At 32.3% G+C, this 21,538-nt stretch overlaps 1 protein-coding gene and 1 pseudogene across 1 annotated transcript; both read right to left on the reverse strand.

Annotated features, from left to right (window-relative positions):
* Window positions 1–1,916: 1,916 nt before the first annotated feature.
* Window positions 1,917–9,372, reverse strand: LOC135151122 (putative SWI/SNF-related matrix-associated actin-dependent regulator of chromatin subfamily A member 3-like 1; annotated as a pseudogene).
* A 108-nt stretch (window positions 9,373–9,480) lies between these two features.
* On the reverse strand, window positions 9,481–21,504 carry LOC108212092 (putative SWI/SNF-related matrix-associated actin-dependent regulator of chromatin subfamily A member 3-like 1). The gene is made up of 5 exons (XM_017383824.2): window positions 21,219–21,504; window positions 20,341–21,106; window positions 17,586–17,757; window positions 10,173–10,309; window positions 9,481–10,075 (listed from the first exon to the last, which is right to left on the reverse strand). Exons 1-5 carry the CDS (start codon window positions 21,502–21,504, stop codon window positions 9,481–9,483), a joined length of 1,956 nt encoding a protein of 651 aa, XP_017239313.2.
* Between the last annotated feature and the right edge of the window lie 34 nt (window positions 21,505–21,538).

The following is a 21,538-nucleotide window of genomic DNA, read 5'->3' on the forward strand; positions in this document are numbered from 1 at the left end:
TAATAATCCCATGACATGAAAGAATTTTACAAGCACAGGAAGACCAATGCACCTTACTTGGAGAATATTCACGTGCTATTGTAATCAAATTTCATGACCTTCAATCACGGTTTATTTATAATAGTCATCATACAGTTGCAGTACAGGACGATTCACAACTGAGCAATTTTGAACCATAAATATTTAGTTTAGTGATTCCTTTATATTTGCATAAGTGAGATTTTAGTCCACATAAATAAGACTTTATACTAAGATTTGTAGTATGCATGTGATTTGTAGGAAATTTGGTTTAATTTGTTTGTTTTTTTCTTGTCACTTTCCTTATTTTTATTTTTTGTTATTTAAAGTTAATTGTTACTCTCACTTGCTCTCATTTTTTTTATATGATTTTTTATTATTTGACACACATTTTCATTTCTTTATCATTTTTAACTACCCGACATACATTTTAAATTGTATATAATATACAATTTCTTAATTTTACTTTCTAATTTTTTTTTTCTTTTATAAACATATAAATTAAATTTTATTTAAAAGTATAAAATAAATTACGAAATTACTGCCGTTTGGGTTAACTTAAAAAAAGTGACTTCTCGCTTATAGTAAAGAAGTGGAGTAGGCTTATAGTAAAGAAGTGGAGTAGAAGTGATAAGTAAATAAATTAATAAAATATTTGGAAAAGAAACAGAAGCTGTGAGAGAGAAGTTAGCATTCTCAGATTCTTAAAAATGCTTTTACTTCTTTACACAAACGGCTCAAGAGAAACAGAAGCCGGAAGCATCTTCTGCTTTTCTCGACCAAACAGGCAATGTAGAAGATTAATTCATAAGGCTCACCTCATAGCATGTTAAGGAAAATAAATTAGATCATAGAGTTGAGTAACTAAACAAAATCTTTCAAATAAATAAAAATTAAATAAAATTGCGAGAAATCATACATCAGTCATGATATCACGTACATATCACCACCCACTTTCGTTATGTTATCCTTTTCTTATTTTATGTGATTTTTTATATTTAGAATATTAATTCATCAGGCCGACCTCATATATCACAAAGATTAAAATTAAGATTACATAGGGCATTGCTCAAAAAAGAACACTCTTAAAAGAAGAACACAAACACTTTAGAATCAAATATAGATTCCCATCTAAAATTTATTTTTTTTTCAAATTTTAAGTTGATTAACTTTTTATTATGAATAATAATAGAATCCATCATGTTTAACAATAAATTTGGGTTCAAAATACCATGATTCTATGTAAAATTATTCGTGCAAAAAATTATATATATGATTCTATTCTGGATTCTGTTCTGGATTCTATAATATTTCATAGTAATAATGTGGATGAATTTGGATTTTAGATTTCATATATTAAGTTTAAATGGTGTTTAACTTAGGGCTGTCAGAAAATTTCGAAAGATCCGATATCCGTCCGAAAAATCCGTTACCGTATCTGGGAAAAAGCGGATATAATCCCAGTTTCAACCCAAGTTTCTTCGTACTCTTTGAACTTTGACACTAAAGGACGGGGCTGTGAACTTTAACTTGGTTTAATTTTCATCAAATATAGATAATAAAAACTTAGTTTGTGTTGGTAGAACAATTGACAGATGAAGATGGAATTGTTAAAATACCAATATCAAGCAAATAGCCAATATAACTAAACCATATTGTCTTGAGGCATGATACTATCACTTTGTTTAAGGATTTATTTCACCCCAATTGATAAACAATTTGCTAAGAAATTATTAACGAAACTGTTCTCATTGGATACAACGTATGAAGGATGACTCACATCATTTAAATAAAAAAATTTAAAGATAACGCACAAATATCTTTTTCATTTTATTGGTTCTATATAACAATATTCCAACAGTTCGTGTATTGCATATATGCAAAGACAGGAGATGAATTCAGTACAGAATTATTAACACAACTAAGTAATAATGCCTAGGCCTAGCCTTCCTGTCTAAAGCTTTGGATGCCATCCTCTACTGATCCTGGAGAGCCAACATCCGCTCCTCGATGCTGTTTCGGGCAACGATTCGTACAACAGTCACCTCTTTCGTTTGCCCTATCTGGTGTACTCTGTTTATTGCTTGTTCATCAACTTCTGGATTCCACCATGGCTCCAGGAGGTACACCCTATTAGCAGCCGCGAGATCAACTCCCGTACATGATGCCCTTAGACTGGCAAGCAAAACCGTGGGACCGTGAGGAGCTGGCACACCAAAATCTTTGATGACTTGAGCCCTCTTTGTTGCGTTCATTGATCCATCCAAACGCAATACATTGAAGCCAGCAGTCTTCAGAGGCTCTTCAAGTAACATCAGCATCTTCCTGAACTGTGAGAAGACAACAGACTTTGCTGTGGGGTCCTGATCCCGTGCTTCTGATAGAAGTTTCAGGAGAGCAGTTATCTTGGATGATTTCGGCATTACTTTTTTCTGTTGGAGCTGAGAAAATATCAGACTCCGACAGATCATGCCGGCAAAGAGGGCAGCAGCGTCTGCCACGTCTCAGGGTCTTCAGGATGTAGGACTGGCATCATATGTGAGCACATCGTGTGATCACAATGTTTGTTGGCGACGAATGCAGATCGGACAGTCAAATTCTTCACCGTCGTCTAGTATTGCAACCATCTTCTTCGACCACCAACTCTGGGTTGTTATAGAACTCTGCTTGCATTCAATTATGCTTGTAAGTACGTGTTCATTATGACATCTCTCAAGGGTATACAAAGATTTCATCTCAAAACTTTTTAAACTTTGACATAATTTAGTCAATATAACACATAAGCATATAGATCGAGTTATATGGACGCCCTTTAGATCTCGATTTTTGAACATGTAGAAACGAAATTAAGGCATACCGAAAACATAACATATCAATAATAATTAATATCATACCATGATTTACAAAATGATTTTATACCATCTCTTAACATCTGGATTGTGAAGCAATCCACATACTCATAAAATCCCAAATAGTGAAAAATGTTGGGCAAAGAATAATAAAAAGCAAAAATAGTGCTACTTACAGGAAGACTTGCATACTTGTGCCGTAACCGATGAAGACCTCGCCAAACCCAATTTTACTAATGTACCAAGAACAACCTCGATGATAAAATACCTAAAAGATTAAAAACAAGATTTTATCAAACAAATGATTTTAACATACAAATGTAAATCGATTCAATTATATCAAATCACCACACATACCCGGAAACAACAATTTCAATCATCCGATCTACTTTTTGGATGGATCTCCACCATAGCAATTGCATCGATACTTCCTTTGAAAAGGACCGTGCTGGTGATGTGATGACTTTAAATATTTATGTAGATCTGTATAACATCTATACAGTACCCACATATGTAAAACAGATTTGAATTGAAAACTGGGAGTTCATTCTTTCTATCAGTAGATGGAGAAATATGTAGATCAGAGGATATGAATATATAGATATCAAGAGGCGGTGAAACCAAGGTGAATGATTGCTAAAAGCCAAAGCTATGCTGGGGTATTAATTGAGATTTTAAAAGATTTTTTTTTCATTTATTAAATTCAGTGATATTGTATTCGGATTTTATCAAATGTATCAAATTCTTGGAATATTCAGTTAAGATTTTAAATCATACTATAAAATCTGGTGGTATTCAATGTGAATTTTAATTTAAGCTAAAAAATATGATAGTATTCAATTGAGATTATTTAAGGGTCATCTACCCTCACAACCGTGTGTCAGGGAGGGCTATCTAACACACTGTACGAGGCCGTTAGCTCTATATTTTAAGGGTTTATATTCAATCTTATTTTTTAATGGATTCGCTATAAATATCCGCCGAACGGGAATTTGCCTTTCTGTGGATAATATTCGCAGAATGAAACTTTTCCGGTCTGCGGATATTAACAGCAAATCCATTAAAAATAATATTAAATGTGAACCCTTAAAATATAGATACAATGGTCCCCGTATAGTGTGTTAAATAAGCCCTCTGTTAGGGAACAAGACCCTTTTTTAAAATCCATTATTGTAAAAAGCGGGAAATGGATTTAATCGGTGAAGTTACGGAACAAGGATTAATCGGAGATTAATTGAATTGATCGGGGATTAATGGGGTGAATAATGAAATAGTCAGATATTCAATCAGCGTAGATTAATATTTTCTCCATCTCATATTTTCTCCATGTTTCTAATTTCTTGATAAATTTATCTTGAATTTCTCATTAATATTTCATGATTTTGGACTCTGTTAAACAATATTACAAAATGTGCTATGTTTGTTGAGAAAATTAAGTTAATTAAAATAATTTTGTTTTCTCAACTGGTCATTTTTGTCTTAGGCTTTTTTTTAGGTTTTTTCTCAGAGAACAAAGAATAATATTATGATTGCACACCTATGACACAAAAATTAGATTATACAAAAATTGATTGTAGATTCTCTTCTTAATATGATTGGGAAAAAAAATTAAAATGCAAAAATTACTAAATCGAAGGAACATGCATATTCCACTTAATTTGAAATTCATTAGTAAGAGAATGATTAACACAACAAATGGACTCGGCATGCACAGTATCAAACCAAGTCTATCTCATAAATTTTATTAGACATCTTAATAATAACATAAACATATCTTCTAAAGGAACTCGGAGAAGTTTCTTATAACTTATATGACAGTCACTAATAATCATGTGTGTGAAATTATTGAACAACTACAAAAGATAAAACAACCAACTCAAAAAACTATAAATATCTGCCATGTAAGTGCTAACATAATCTTCAAGGAAAGAGTAAGTATATATATAACAATAATACAAGATTTTGTAGTAGGAATACATGTGAGAAAAATATAATCAAGTCACGATACTTTGGACACTGCTGAAATCAACATCTCAAGGATCTTTCTATATGACAAATGATATATGACACGACCTAGATTTCCACCAAATCAACTCTACTATTAATAAGGTAATAAAATAATTGTGATGTAATCTAAAGTTTAGCTTACACTTTAAATTAATATTATATCAAAAGTGATCCTATTTTCAAATATAGTTAAAAAAAAGTAGGTTAGAATCTAGGAGGAGAAAACTATTTAGGTTATTCTGAAAATTCCGGCAAAACTTTATTGGCAATTTGTACTAGCATGAGAAATTTAAAACTAATGTTGAAAACTATAAAGTTAACACTGCTTTCCGAAATATATGGATATAGAATGTGATTTTTAAATCCTATGTATTGTGTATTAGAAAATAATATGTCATTCTGAATAGTATATGAACTACCAAAATTATAAACCACTATCACAACTAAACCTAACGTAAATTGCTCTGTGAATTGTCATTGAATTATGCATTGCAGTTGGATTTACTAAGCGAACTTAGATATATCTTAGGCTTAGGAGACGAGAGAAAAATTGACAATCATAAAGAAGGATTTCTAACAAACCTTGATAAAAATTCCTCAATCCTTTAAACAAAAAAATCTTTCCAAGTTCCACTCAAGTTCTTTAAGCTTGAGTTTCATCCAATTTCATTATTAAAAGGCCACATGCACAACTTGTACCTAAATCAAGTTATCCTGAACATCATTTGACACAAACTATATACATTCCTAATAATAATAAACAAGAACCTATATGAAGTAGTAACTCATAGTCACGAAAGTAAATACCATACCATACCATACGTACTCCGTATTCCCGCTTAGAGCAGGGTCTGAGGAAGGTAAAATGTACGCAGTCCTTCCCCTACCCTTAAAGTAGAGAGACTGTTTCCGTGAAGACCCCCAGCTTAGTGCACAATAAATAAAATAGTGTGTGTTATAATATTAATATAATACCTTAGCCCATGGCCTTCTTCACATGGGACTTACCTAAATTCTGTTTGTCGATGATGGGTGACAATGATTTGAAACAGAAATATCAAAATGGATAAACACTGTCATTGCACACTTTCTTGAATTAACTTGATTCCTTCTTGTGTAATCCTCTATCCTTATCGGTTCTCCTTTATCTACGCTGCCAAAGCAATCACCGCCAATACACTAACTGTATTTCTTTCCTTTCCCACCCCCATGTAATACTGACAGGGACGTTTCAAAATACACACTCAAAATCAAAACTAATTTGCCAGGAACTCTCGATGATTTGCATTGTAGACTATGTTGACACGAATTAAGACACCCCACCCACAAGAATACGGTTGTCACGTCAAAACCATTTAGAAATCCTGTGAAACCTTGCCAAATTCTTCGACGAACCAACATCCGTGATATACATCATGAAGATGGTATATAAAACTGACTTCACAATACCATTCCGCAACCGCCGTCTAGCCAGTTCCTCGATGATATTTTTATTGACCACAGGCAACATGTGTTGCAGTCTGCTCTTCTCGCAAGTCTAATATTCTCAAATATAATATCTGTATTCCAAAGGTTTGATTTCCATGAATTGTTATTCCTGCCCGACGTGTACACAATCCAGTGAAGAAGGGAAATGGCCTAACAATAATGAGACCATTTTCTAGAAAATGAGAAGAATATCAAACGCGATCGATAAATCACGCAAATATGTCGAGAGAAATCCAACAATGCCCACAACATTAGAGCAAGTCAATGTGACTACATGTCAATGTCTGATATGTGAATATGTGATGTGCGTACGTATCACGAAGAAAGCAAGCAACACACGTGGAATACGTGTGTTAATTGCCAACAAGAGCATCCAGGAATTTTGGGATAAGCATGATGAGAAAATCCCACTTTTATGAACCCTACACAATAAATACAATAAATACTTTTTAATGTTTTTAGCAAATTGCGGAACATGTACCGCTTGCAATTATTTGTGCCCCTATTTCAGCAAGTAAGCAATAAGATACAAGTTTAGAATTAATAGATTGATATTTCTTACATAGGCTTTGGTTGTTACAGGCATATAATTGGAGGCATTGCACATATAATTCAAAATAGCAAAATAGTACAAAAGAAAAGAGTGAAAATTGTAGAGTTACTTCAACTCTAGACAGATGCTTGCACATGAAATTGACATAAATTCTTTCATATCTTGAACTCTGGTTACTCATTACGCTGCCATTTTAATTACCTGTCATGGCCTTTCTAAATTGTATGAATTTCTTAGCATTCAAATTAAAATTTCTTAAATTATTATTTTTATATATAGAGAGAGAGAACATGATATATGGAAGTCCATATAGCAAACATATAGAATTTTAATTTAAAAGGTTAGAATGCATCCGAAACTCGATTTTGCAATATCATTGATGATGCCCTGGGGAGGAATTTGAGTAACTCATCTTCAGGTTGCTGAAAATAATTGCATAAAACACCATAGGTGTATATACATGAATAGCTAGGAACAAGAAAAAGAAAGAACAAAGAATAATATAGTAGGCAAAGGTGATTCATTATTATATATACTGTCACAAAATAAGAAAGATGAATTCAAATAAAGAAAAGAAAAGAAAGATGAACAACCAAATGGATTTGAGAGGAAAAAACGAGAATTTAGAAGTTTATACACCTAAACTGATGAACTTTAATCTCTCTCCTTCAATTTAATCAACCATTTATAGTAAAAACATTATTGGACGACATATATCAGCTGTAGAACTCATAAAGGAGTTACACGAAAAAATTGCTGATATAAAAGGCATTGGAAAAGGAGATCATGGGTTGAAAGGATTATGTGAGCATTTATTTATGAATAAGGAACATATAAATGAAAACACAAGCATTATTTTTTAAAAGCCAAAATTTATAATTTACCCAAAAATACCTTTGATCACCCTTTGTAACACTAATATCATGATAAATAGATAAGTGATTTAAATAATTTCTCATATTATTTAATCTGAAGCCAATTTAAATAATAGCCTATTTGGGAACCATGATTTCATTTTAAATTCTGGATTTGATCAAATAACCTGTTTGGGAATTCAGATTTGGATTTCATTTAAAATCCAGACATTCAAATATCAGATTTAGAATTCGAAATGACAAGTAAAATCTTTTTATTTGAAATCCATCATTCAAAATGAAATGCAATGTTTCCAAACGGTCTCTAAACTTATTTGATCATTAGATTTCGATATTCGAAATTAATGGAGAGAAGAACCAAGTTGCCCTCAGGAGGCCTGAGGTCTGATCCCATTAAAACCACTCATACATCAATCCCGCGGGATGTTTTTACCCACTTAACACATGAATAACAAAGATTTATATATACTTTACTCATTTCTTATAAAAATCTTTGCAACTGTAGAGCATAGTTATAAAAATACAATCTTAACCCTTTGTTTCTTAATACTCTTTGATCTTTCACATTAAAAAGACGGGACTGTGAACTTTAATTTAGTTTCATCAAACATAGATAATGTTGGTAGAACAATTGACAGATGGAGATGACAATTTTAGAACACCAATATCCTGCAAAAATAATTAATATTGATTGCTTTGTTGCATAATACTATCACTTTTTTAAGGATTTATTTCGCCCCAATAAATAGACAATTTGCTAAGAGGTTACTAGCGATATTATCCTCAGGGGATGCAACAAATTATGGATAACTCACATCATTTAAATAAAAAATATTTAAAGATACAAAATAGATTTCACAGATATCTTTTCAATTTTATTGGTTCTATTTCTATAATACAATATCCCATCAGTTCGTGTATTGCATATGCAAAGACAGGAAATGAATTCAGTACAGAATTATTTACACAGCTCTAAAGTATTAATGCCCAGGCTTCCTGTCTAAAGCTTTGGATGCCATCCTCTTCTTCCCATCTCGGACCTCCAGTATCCGCTCCTCGATGCTTTTCCCGGCTATGATTCTTACAATTGTCACCTCTTTCGTTTGTCCTATCCGAAGTACTCTGTCCATTGCTTGTCCATCAACTGCTGGATTCCACCAGGGCCCCAGGAAGAGGATATGTGCATGATAAAACTATCTCAGAGATCATGCCTACAAGGCAAAATATACCGGGTCTTAGAGCTTTACAAAACTATGTAGTCCATAAATGTGAATAAAAGATAGTTCTGTAAAATACCTTCTTTATTGCCGCACGGGAGAGTTGCAATGTGATCTTTAGGGCATAGGTCCAGATGAGTACATGTCTGGTGGAGTCGAAGAACTATGCCAAGCACGGCTAAATAGTGGTTTCTGACTGTGCCTGTGGAGATGTAATCCTGAACGCCAGTCTTAGCCTCCACTTCCATCTGATCATAAAGCTCCCTTTCCTCGGCAGCAAGATCGACAGAACATATTTTAATAATTTTTTGAGGCAATCCGAGTATGTTCTGCTCTTTTGTCCTCCTCAAGCAGATGGCTTCCATTACAGCCTAACACAGAACATGAAAAATCTTTCAAATATACAGGCAAAGAATGTTAAAATGTGTAGCTGATGACAGTGAAATATATGTACCTCTAACCGAGTGACCTCACTACTTGTGTCCACTGGCTTTAGCAGCGTCTTTTTCCAGGAGTGTTTGTCTGTAAATGGATTGTATTTCAAAAATTGACATGAAAGAATACATGTCCATTGTGGTGTTCTGTAGGGGAGTTCCTGTGACCAGCCACCTCCGTCTAGCATTTAACCTAAGTACAGCAGAGGCTTGTGTAGGAGTGGAGTGCTTAATCAGATGTGCTTCATCCAAAATCACCCTCCACCAAGGTACTTGGAATACTGGTGATCCCGATTCCAGTTCAGAAGCCAATAAAGAGTATGTGGTGAGTACCAAATCATACTTTACAAGCTCCATTGGGTCCTTAGTCCTCTGTTCATAATACAAGTAAACACTTAACTTCCCCGGCTTCGTGTGCTTTTTCAATTGCTCTTTGCACGTCGAAAACACAGAAGTCGAGGACACAACCAATGTTGTCCTGGAAGCTACAAGATCAATCAAATCAGACGCATTTCCAGCAGAGGACACAACCAATGTTACTGTGCAAGACTTGCATACTTGCACAGTAACACCTGAAGACCAAATAAAACCCAATTTTAATGATGTACCAAGAACAATCCCGATGATAAAATACCTAAAAGATTAAAAACAAGATTCAGTAATGGACATCAAATAAATAATTTTAACACACAAATATAAATCAAATCAATTTATCAAAACACCACACATACCTAAAAACAACAATTTCAATCATCCCATCTACTTTTTGAATGGATCTCCACCATAGCAATTGCATCGATACTTCCTTTGGAAAGGACCGTGCTGGTGATGTGATGACTTTGAATATGTATGTAGATCTGTATAACATCTATACAGTACCCACATATGTAAAACACATTGGAATTGAAAACTGGGAGTTCATTCTTTTTATCCCTAGATGGAGAGAGACGTAGATCGGATGATATGAATATATAGATATCAAGAGGCGGTGAAACCAAGGTGAATGATTGCTTAAAATCAAAGCTATGTAGGGGTATTAATTGAGATTTTAAAAGATTTTTTGGATATTCAATTAAGATATTAAATCTTGATACACTTAACTCATGGATAACAAAGATCGTATATACTTTACTCATTTCAAATAAAAAATCTTTTTGCAACTGTACAACGACTCAATCATAAAAATACAATCTCAACCCAAGTTTCTTGATACTCTTTGAACTTTTACATTAAAGGACCCGGTTGTGAACTTTAACTTAGTTTAATTTTCATCAAATATAGATAATTAAAAGTTAGTTCGTGTTGGTAGAACAATTGACTGATGGAGATGGAATTTTTAAGTTTGTTTAAGGATTTATTTCGCCCCAATTGATAGACAATTTGCTAAGAGATTAGTAGTGAAATTATTCTCACACGATACAACAAAGTATGAAGGATGACTCAAAACATTTAAATAATAAATATTTAAAGATACAAAAATGATTTCACAAATATCTTTTTCATTTATTGGTTCTATAATACAATATTCCAACAGTTCGTGTATTGCATATGCAAAGACAGGAAAGAATTCAGTACAGAATTATTTACACAGCTAAAGTAATAATGCCCAGCCTTCTTGTCTAAAGCTTTGGATGCCATCTCCGCCCTCTTCTTCTTTTCCTTTTGAAAGGCAACCATCCTCTTCTTCTCATTCTGGAGCTCCAGTATCCGCTCCTAGATGCTGTTTCGGGCAATGATTCGTACAACTGTCACCACTTTCGTTTGCCCTATCTGGTGTACTCTGTCCATTGCTTGTTCATCAACTTCTGGATTCCACCATGGCTCTAGGAGGTACACCATATTAGCAGCAGCGAGATCAACTCCGGTACATGATGCAGTTGAAGGCAGGTGGTCAAGATGAACTTTTTACTCAAAATGGGAGATGGAACTTCAACAAGATTTTCTACAGTTTAGGGTCTGCCACGTCCTAGGGTCTTGAGGATGCAGGACTGGCAATAAATGTGAGTGATCACAATGTTTTACTGATGTACCAAGAACAATCCCGATGTTAAAATACCTGAAAGATTAAAAACAAGATTCAATAATTGATATCAAACAAATAATTTTAACACACAAATATAAATCAAATCAATTTTATCAAAACACCACCCATACCTAAAAACAACAATTTCAATCATCCAATCTACTTTTTGAATGGATCTCCAATATAGCAATTGCATCGATACTTCATTTAGAAAGGACCGCGCTGGTGATGTGATGACTTTGAATATGTATGTAAATCTGTATAACATCTATACAGTACCCACATATGTAATATAGACGGGAATTGAAAACAGGTAGTTCATTCTTTGTATCAGCAGATGGAGATATATATAGAGAGAGCGGGGCCATGAAACCAAGGTGAATGATTGCTAAAAGTCAAGGCTATGCACGCATATTAGTTGAGATTTTAAAAGATTTTTTTTCATTTATGAAATTCAATGAGACTCAGATTTTAAAAAATTTTGGGACATTCAATTAAGATTTTAAATCATGCTACAAAACTGGTGTTATTCAATGTGGATTTTAATTTATGCTTAAAAATATGACTGTATTTAATTAATTATTTAAAATCCATTAAAATATTTCATAAAATGATGGAATATATAGGATTGTTCAATATAATACATTTTAAGATATTTGAATCCTACCAAAATCCATGACATTTTAAAAGATTTGTTTTTTTTGAGCAAAAAAAGATTTGTTTTATTTATGAGATTCGAAAATATTCAACTCGGATTTTAATAAATGTATGATAATCTTAAAATATTCGATTATGATTTTAAATTATACTACAAAATATGGTGGTATTCAATAAAGATTTTAATTTATGCTTGAAAATCGATGGTATTTAATTGGGAACTCCATTAAAATCTGATGGCATTCAAATGTTTGATCGATTTTTTTGGATTTCATAAAATGACAGATTTTATAAAACTGTACAATATATTTTAAAATATTTGCATCCTACCAAAATTCATGGGATTTTCAACTATAGTACTTAAATCCTAAAGACTCTACAATATTTTAACAATTTACATAAAATCAAAATCACATACATTCTATTAAAATCTGAGTTAAATACACCTCCCTTAATTTCTTATTTCTATTTTTTTTATTTTTGTTAGTGTCCTCTCAATTAATAAAACGGTAAATGATTATTTGACCACTATTTTTTGTGAATCATTTGAATAAAATATTTAACTGTTTTATAAGATATGATGAAAAAAATGAAATTTTAAAATTAATTTGAATATACAATTAAATCATATTTTATTGGTCACTAGATTATACTAATCTCATTTTTAGTTTCATTTGTTGGCACTAGAATTTAAAATTTATGAATTTTGGCACACAATATTTGTAATCAAACTTCAAATTTATTATTTCCTGACAATTATGCAATTTTTGAAAAATATTTTTCATGTTTTATCATTAAAACAACATTTCATAAAAAAAATTCTATCTTTGTCCAATCACTACTATCTCATATTTCCTCCATTTTATGATTTCTTGAGAGCTTTATCTTGAATTTTAATCTTTCATGATTGTGGACTTGTTAAATAATTAAAGTAGGGTTTTGGTCCCTGACAATTTATATAACCATCATATTTGTATTTCAAGCGTCAGGATTGAAACTTTTTTTTTAGGTATCCGCTATAATTTTCCGCGGACAGGGAAAGTTTCTGTCCGTAGAAAATTTCTGCGGATAGGAACTTTCCCTATCCGCGGAAAATTATATCGGATACTTAAAAAACGAAATTTTAATTTGGACCCTAAATATAGATCTGATGGCCTTGGAATTGTATGTTAAATAACCTGTCCCTTACAACTGGTTGTCAGGGACCCGGACCCATTAAATTAAAGTATTAGACGGCTTATATCAGCTGCAGAATTAGTAAAGGAGTGACACGAAAAAATTGCTGATATAAAAGGTATTGGAAAGGGAGATTAGGCCGGTTGAATGGATTATGTGAGTATTTGTTTATGAACAGGGAGAAAAACACAAGACAACTACCTTTTCGATACAATCAAATATTGGAGAGAGGATCCAGTAATTGTAAACGCAAAAGCACATAGAAGAGAACCCGGCAGTTCCTGGACAACGCGACTATAGAAATTCCCTGATGATATAGCTGAAAACACCGAGCATACATCATAGATAGGGATAAAGGAGCATTGTAATTTCAAAAGAATTAGGCTCACATACTCTCTTTGTTGCGGCAATTATATATGTAATAGATAATAGAAGATTTCAATAAATATAAAATTATATCGTTTTGTTGTTTTAATTCTATATATATATATATATATATATATATATATATATATATATATATATATATATATATATATATATATATATATATATATATATATATATATATATATATATATATATATATATATATATATATATATATATATATATATAACATTCATTTAATTAATTAAAACATATATATAATAGTGACTTCACTCAATATAATAACTATTTATGGAAAATTATGTGCAATAATGAATAATTTTAGAGAAATAATATTTTCAATTCAAATTTTGTTTTGATAAGATATTACACTACAACAATCAATATTTTTTCAAAGGAGAACTTTACAATTTATGCAAAAGTGCATGTGACCTTCCTTTGTAATACATACTAATATCATGATAAATAAATTAGTTATTAAATAATTTCTCATATTATTTAATCGGAGGCTAATTTAAATTTATTTGCTCATTAGATTTGGGTATTTCAAATTAATGACGACAAGAACCTAAGGTGCGCTGCTGCTAAATTCATAAAGATAGGAGGCCGGAGGTCTCATCCCGACTAAAACCACTTCTACAACAATGGCGGGAGATGCTTTTACCCACTTACACATGGCTAAGAAAGAGTTGTAAATACTTTACTCATTTCTTATCAAAAATCTATATATGCAACTATACAGTACAACCATAAACATACAATGTCAACTCTAGTTTCTCGATACTCTTTGAACTTTTCACGAAATATAGATAATGAAAAGTTAGTTTGTGTTGGTACTGACAGATGGAGATGGAATTTTTAGAACACCAAAATCTTGCAAGAATAATTAAAACACATTAATTGCTTTGAAGTGTGATACAAATAAGATTTATTTCACTTAATTGTTAGACAATTTGCTAAGAAGTTACTAGCGTAATTATTCTCCCGGGATACAACAAAAAACATGAAGGATGATAACTATCAATATCGTAATCATGAATAGGTATTGTTTTTTAGAAAACGTAAAGCTCTAAATATCTTGTACATCACATGTAAAATATATCTCTATATAATGTGTTTTGAAGAAAAGAAACCCGTCAGTTTTTAATTCAATTAATGACAATTCCAATAAATATAGCCAATTTAATCTTTAGTGGTTTTGAAAAATTAATCATACAAGCTTTTATTTTCTCACCTCATTTAAATATAAAAAAGATTCATAAATATCTTTTTCATTTTATTGATTCTATAAAACAAAATTCCAACTTTCGTGTGGTGCATATGCGAAGACTGGAAATGCTATTCCAGAACGAAATTATATACTAAAGCAATAATACCATGTGCAAATGTAGTTTAAGTTTAACATGCCAGGATACCAGAGTCTTGATATCATCAATGTTTATTTTGCGGTCCGCTGGCTGTTGCAGTGAAATTATGTTAAGTTCGTTCTCACCAAAGGACTGAATACAATATCAACTCAAGTATATTATTCTTTTCTATTTAGAAGTTTGGAGAATAATTGTGGTTTTTTACTATCAACTAAATTAAACTAATAAGCAAGTAAAAGGATGACTTAACGATGGTAAAAAACAATCCAAGAATTAGGTTTCTTTGCTGGCTACAATGAATGTCAATCAATCGTGATATGCAAGTCTCTACTCTACTAAAAACAATCCTTCTATTGATTATAACGTTCCCTCCCAAGATACAAAATAATACCTATAATTTAACCTTGAAGTCACTCCCATGATCAATCAAAACCAAATTATAAGCTATCACGAACCAAGAATTTTCTCTTTCACAACTCGCCTAATAATCTCCTGATTAATTAATAGAGTTATGTCTGTCATATCATGTACAAGAAGTATAAATCCTCTCCCGATTCATTATAAATCCTACAGATACAATTACAGGTTCGCGACTCCTATAACTGTGTTAAGCGCTCAATGATAGATTAGCATAAATAGAGAAATCACAATATTAGATCAAACAAACATATTAAGCCAACAAACACTCCCCAATCCTCGGATTAGAGGATTAGTTACCCATAACAATTAAAGAAAACACGAATATATATATATATATATATATATATATATATATATATATATATATATATATATATATATATATATATATATAGAGAGAGAGAGAGAGAGAGAGAGAGAGAGAGAGAGTTAAGTTCTATGGAGTTCATAAAAACATTGGAGTATTGGAGTACAAATCATAATTTTTTAGTTTGATCCTATATAATATATTTGATTATCCAAATTTTGATATAATCTATCATTTATAAGTTGTCTTGCACGTAATTGTTAATTAATCATTAATATCTTTCAACTTTAGCAAGTATTAAGATTATTGTTCTGCTTATTAGTTATATTGCAGAACATAGAGTAGTATGATTTATAAAAGTAATTATTCGACCATTTGATCACGATGTTTATGTTGCAGAACATAATGTGCAGCTTGTCAACTATTTACAAATGTTATTGGACAAAAAAAATTGAAATTTAGATGACTAGATTACATTTTATCAAACTTTGTACTCCAATACTCCATTTTTTTGTACTCCATAGAACTTAACTATATATATATATATATATATATATATATATATATATATCACTGAAATCATGTCACAAGAGTACAAGAGTAAAGAAAATACAACTTGACGAAATCTCTCGAACTTCGACTGAATCCCTTCAATCTTTGCTCGAGTTATCTCCGAAAGCTTTCTCTACCTCTATCTCTCAATACACAATAATCGATCTTCTCTCTAATAATACAAACCCTAATAATAATAGTGTTTTTTAATGGTTTCCTAGAAAAACAAATCCCCTTTCCTAAAACAAATTGGATTCTGAAAAGAAATTCGTAGGCTGACTTTCAGGCCTGATTCTGGACTGTACAGCTGGATTTTGATTGCTGGCCCATTTTAAACTTGTAGAAAATTTCGATATCTTCGCGTGGGCTGTTGAATCGCCCAATTCGGACGTTCAGAACTCAAGTTATGGCCCAAATAAGATTTGCTGATAGCCCATAAAGTCCAAATTTCCATCAAATATAAGCCCAAATAAGCTAGTTTCATCCAACTTAGGAATATTTATTTTCCTGCCATTTAACACTTAAAATCAATTAGTAATAACTAGGGCTGTCAAAAAAATCCGAAAAATCCGAATCCGTCCGAAAAATCCGCCACCATATCCGAGAAAAAGCGGATATTTTTCGTATCCGAGGAAAAGCGGATATTATCCGTATCCGAATCCGCGATATTCGAATCCGAAACTAAATACATATATGATATTTAAATTATATAATATATAATTATACGTAATTAAAATTTTATGCTATTAGCTTGTAGTGTGTGCAAATGCATTAAATAATACATTTATACAAAATTTATATAATTATACAAATACTAAAATACTTTATACATATATAAAAGTATCATTTGAGCTTAGTCATAAAAAAATTGTTCGAAAATCATCGTCAATACGGTATGATCATCAAAAATATCCGACATCCGTCCGAAATATCCGCACCCGTATCCGGGGAAAAGCGGATATTATCCGTATCCGAAATAAAGCGGATATTATCCGAATCCGAATTCGACAGTTGCGGATAAGGATACGGATATAGGCATATCTGTATCCGAATTATTCGTTTGATAGCCTAGTAATAACCCGACAAAATACTACAATTATAAGAATAAAATCATATAAAAGCATATATAAATATATGCTCTATCACTGGCCCAGGCTTCTGGTCTAAAGCTCTGGATGCCATCCTCTTCTTCTCATCCTAGACCTCCAGTATCCTCTCCTCAATGCTTTTTCAGGCAACGATGTATTCTTACAATTGTCACCTCATTCATTTGCCCTATCCGATGGACTCTGTCATTTGCTTGTTCCTCAATAGCTGGATTCCACCGTGACTCGAGGTGGTGCAGCGTATTAGTAGCAGCAAGATTAACTCCGGTACCTGATGCCTTTGGACTGCCAAGCAAAACTGTGGGACCTTCAAGGAGCCTGAGCACCAAAATCATGAATGATGAACTGTGAGAATATAACAGAGTTTTCTGTTGGGTCCTGATCCCGTGCTGCTGAAAGAAGTTTCAAGAGAGAAGTTATCTTTAATGATTTACTCGAAGAGACAAATTTGGCATTATCACTTTTTTCTTTTGGAGCCGAGAAGATATCAGACTCCGATAGATCATGCCGGCAAAGAGGGCAGCAGAGTTTGCCACGTCTTAGGGTCTTTAGGATATTGCAGGACTTGCAATATATATGAGCACATTCATAGTGATCGTGTATATGATTAACTTGTTGAGCGGGTGTCAACTAAGTCCCATATCGAAAATATAATGAAGATATGGCTCGGATCTAACCGGAGGAGCCCGAAAACAAACATCTGAGGCATTTTAAGAGATATAATTAATCATGTTAAATAACTAAAAACTCCTAAAGAAAATGAAATTACAATCGTCCGAATTTATGTACGTATATATTATGCACAATTTTATTAGATTAATACTGCTACAAAACATTTCTATTATAAGAATGTTCATACAAAACATTAATATAGTAAAAAATACAAATGAAATTGTTAATTATGTCTTATGAAATATAATTTATGATTTTATAATTTATAGAATAAAATATAACTTATACATGTATTATGATGATTATGGTTGATAACTTTTAGTCGACCAACCACCATCTCCTGCCTAGGAGAAACCATTTGCCTTTGTTATGACCATCCATTCTATCTTAATTTAATATATATGTGTGTTTTTTTAGTTTTAATATTTAGAATTTACAAATACTATCTTGCTTTTACCATCACCATAATAACAATGACTAGACAATTTGAAATATTTTAAAACAGAAAATAGTTTTAAAATTAAAAATAATAAGCGCATGAATTACACACTAATTGTTTCTCTTCTACGAACTATTTAGCTTTTACTATGATGTTTCCCAAAAATTAAAGATAAATACTTTTATCGTAGTACGTAATTAACTATATTTCAATATTTTTAATCTTAATTTAAAATTACATGTTTCTAAATTTAATTTGAATATTATCTGTTTATATAAAACAATCACAAAAATATAATTATACACACACACACATCCATACACTATAATTATATAGTTTCAAAATTAAAAACGTATTTTCATTTTTTTTCCAATCATTCATTTATTATTTCATATCCCTATATAAAAATAATTATATTTATCTAATTGTCCTCTTATTTTGTTTAAGGTATAATCAATAATAAGAAAAGGTATTATTAAGTTCAATTTTACAAAATTAATAGTTTTCGTTAGAATATTATTTTCAAATATAAAATATTATATAATAAAATTCATTATTTTTTAGTTTAATAACAAATTTACTTTTCTGAAAACCCTTGTAATCTCATTTATTAATACACTTATAATATAAAAATAATAGTAAATTAATGAAAAAATAAATGAATGTTCAACTTGTTAGGAATACATTATTCGGTAATGTTTGACAAAAATATGTAATTATTTTTGCTTGAAATTTATTTTAAAATAAAAAAATAATTATAACATATTTTTTCTTGTATTTTTAATATTCTCATATAGTTTTTTTATTATTGATTTTTTATAGAGGGAACAAGTCTTGAATACTTACAAATTTCTTGAGAGCAAATTTAAATCAAAGAATAATATCATAATAACACAGGAATTATACTAAGTATCAACCAATACTTATTTTATAAAAAATATTGAGCTATATTATATTTTCATTTTGTTATTTTGTGTCACACTAGTCATAAAGGCGTATCTATTCTTTGTACATATTTTAATCTATAAAAAGACTATTGTGAAGTAATTAAGTAAGATATATTTTATTATTATTATCAATTCTTCTTTGTTAGATATTTTTTCGTTATCATTGATATCAGTTGAGTTATGATAACTTTATTAATGTTATCATCCGCCTTTTAAACTAATACAATCAAAAAAGAAATTTAACTTTAAAAATTTGTAAATATAATTTCAATTGCACCTAGGCCGCGCATGGCGCGGCTAGTAAATAATACTGATACAAAACATTCATCATAACATCCCGGAAACCACTCTGATGGGAGACATCCCTGTTACAAAACAACCGAAGGCTCAACATACCAAACATCCCCCATGCCGCCATTGATTCACTTCTTCAAGCCGGTACTGCATGTATACTTGCTATGTGTGACCTTTATGCATGTGTGTCACAAGCACATAGCGCTCTAAGGTCAGTGCAACAAGAAGCCTTGTGATGCTTGTGGAGAGAAAGGGAATGTGCTATATGTGGATTTTGGAACCACAGGTATTGTCGATTTTTTCCAGCTACATTCCTGGCAGTCCTCTGCATCACTCTCTGCACCTCCTTGTTGAGATTTCAGGTATGCACACTTTCATCCATTTCTGTCGCATTTACAGCAAATTAGTTAGCTAAACAGTAAACACAATCACCTATAGAGTTATCATAAGTTTAAATATTGAAAATCATGTTAATTTCATTGTTTTACCGAATTATCTACACAGCTAAAGTAATACCAAAATGCAAATGTAGGAGTAAGAATAACTCACAAGGATAGCAGAGTCCGGATATCATTGATGTTTAGTTTGTACACCGCCGGCCCAGCCATCCTCTTCTGATCCTGGAGAGCCAATATCCGCTCCTCGATGCTGTTTCGGGCAACGATTCGTACAACAGTCACGTCTTTCGTTTGCCCTGTCAGGTGTACTCTGTTTATTGCTTGGTCATCAACTTCTGGATTCCACCAGGGCTCCAGAAGGTACACCCTATTAGCAGCGGCGAGATCAACTCCGGTACTTGATGCCCTTAGACTGGCAAGCAAAACCGTGGGACGACCATTAGGAGCTGGCACACCAAAATCTTTGATCACTTGAGCCCTCTTTGTTGCGATCATCGATCCATCCAAACGCAGTACATTGAAGCCAGCAGTCTTCAGAGGCTCTTCAAGTAAGATCAGCATCTTCCTGAACTGGGAGAATACAACAGACTTTGCTGTGGGGTCCTGATCCCGTGCTTCTGATAGAAGTTTCAGGAGAGCAGTTATCCTAGATGATTCTCCGGAAGAGGCTATTTCGGCATTACTTTGTTCTGTTGGAGCTGAGAAAATATCAGACTCCGAGAGATCATGCCGGCAAAGAGGGCAGCGGGGTCTGTCACGCTTGAGGGTCCTGAGGATGCATGACTGGCAGTATATGTGAGCACACCGTGTGATCACAATGTTGTTTGGGGCCGAAAGGCAGATCGGACACTCCAATTCTTCACTGCCGTCGAGTATTGCCGCCATTTTCTTCAGCAGCTCAGGGTTGTTGGACAGCTCTGCATGCATTCGCTTGTGCTTGTAAGTGCTTATCATAATAACATAACTTAAGAGTACATAAATAAACTGTGTAGTCCATAAATGTGAATAAAAGATAGTTCTGTAAAATACCTTCTTTATTGCTGCACGGAAGAGTTGCAATGTGAACTTTAGGGCAGAGGTCCATATGAGTACATGTCTGGCGGAGTCGAAGAACTATTCCAAGTACGGCTATGTAGTGGCTTCTGACTGTGCCTGAGGAGATGTAATCCTGAACGGCAGTCTTAGCCTCCACTTCCATCTGATCGTAAAGCTCTCTCTCCTCAGCAGAAAGATCGACAGGACATATTTTCATGATTTTTCGAGGCAATCCGAGTATGCCCTGCTCTTTCGTCCTCCTCAAGCAGATGGCTTCCATAACAGCCTAACACAGAACATGAAAAAAATTTCAA

Source organism: Daucus carota, chromosome 3 (genome assembly GCF_001625215.2).
Source record: "Daucus carota subsp. sativus chromosome 3, DH1 v3.0, whole genome shotgun sequence".
NCBI classification, from domain to species: Eukaryota; Viridiplantae; Streptophyta; class Magnoliopsida; order Apiales; family Apiaceae; genus Daucus; species Daucus carota.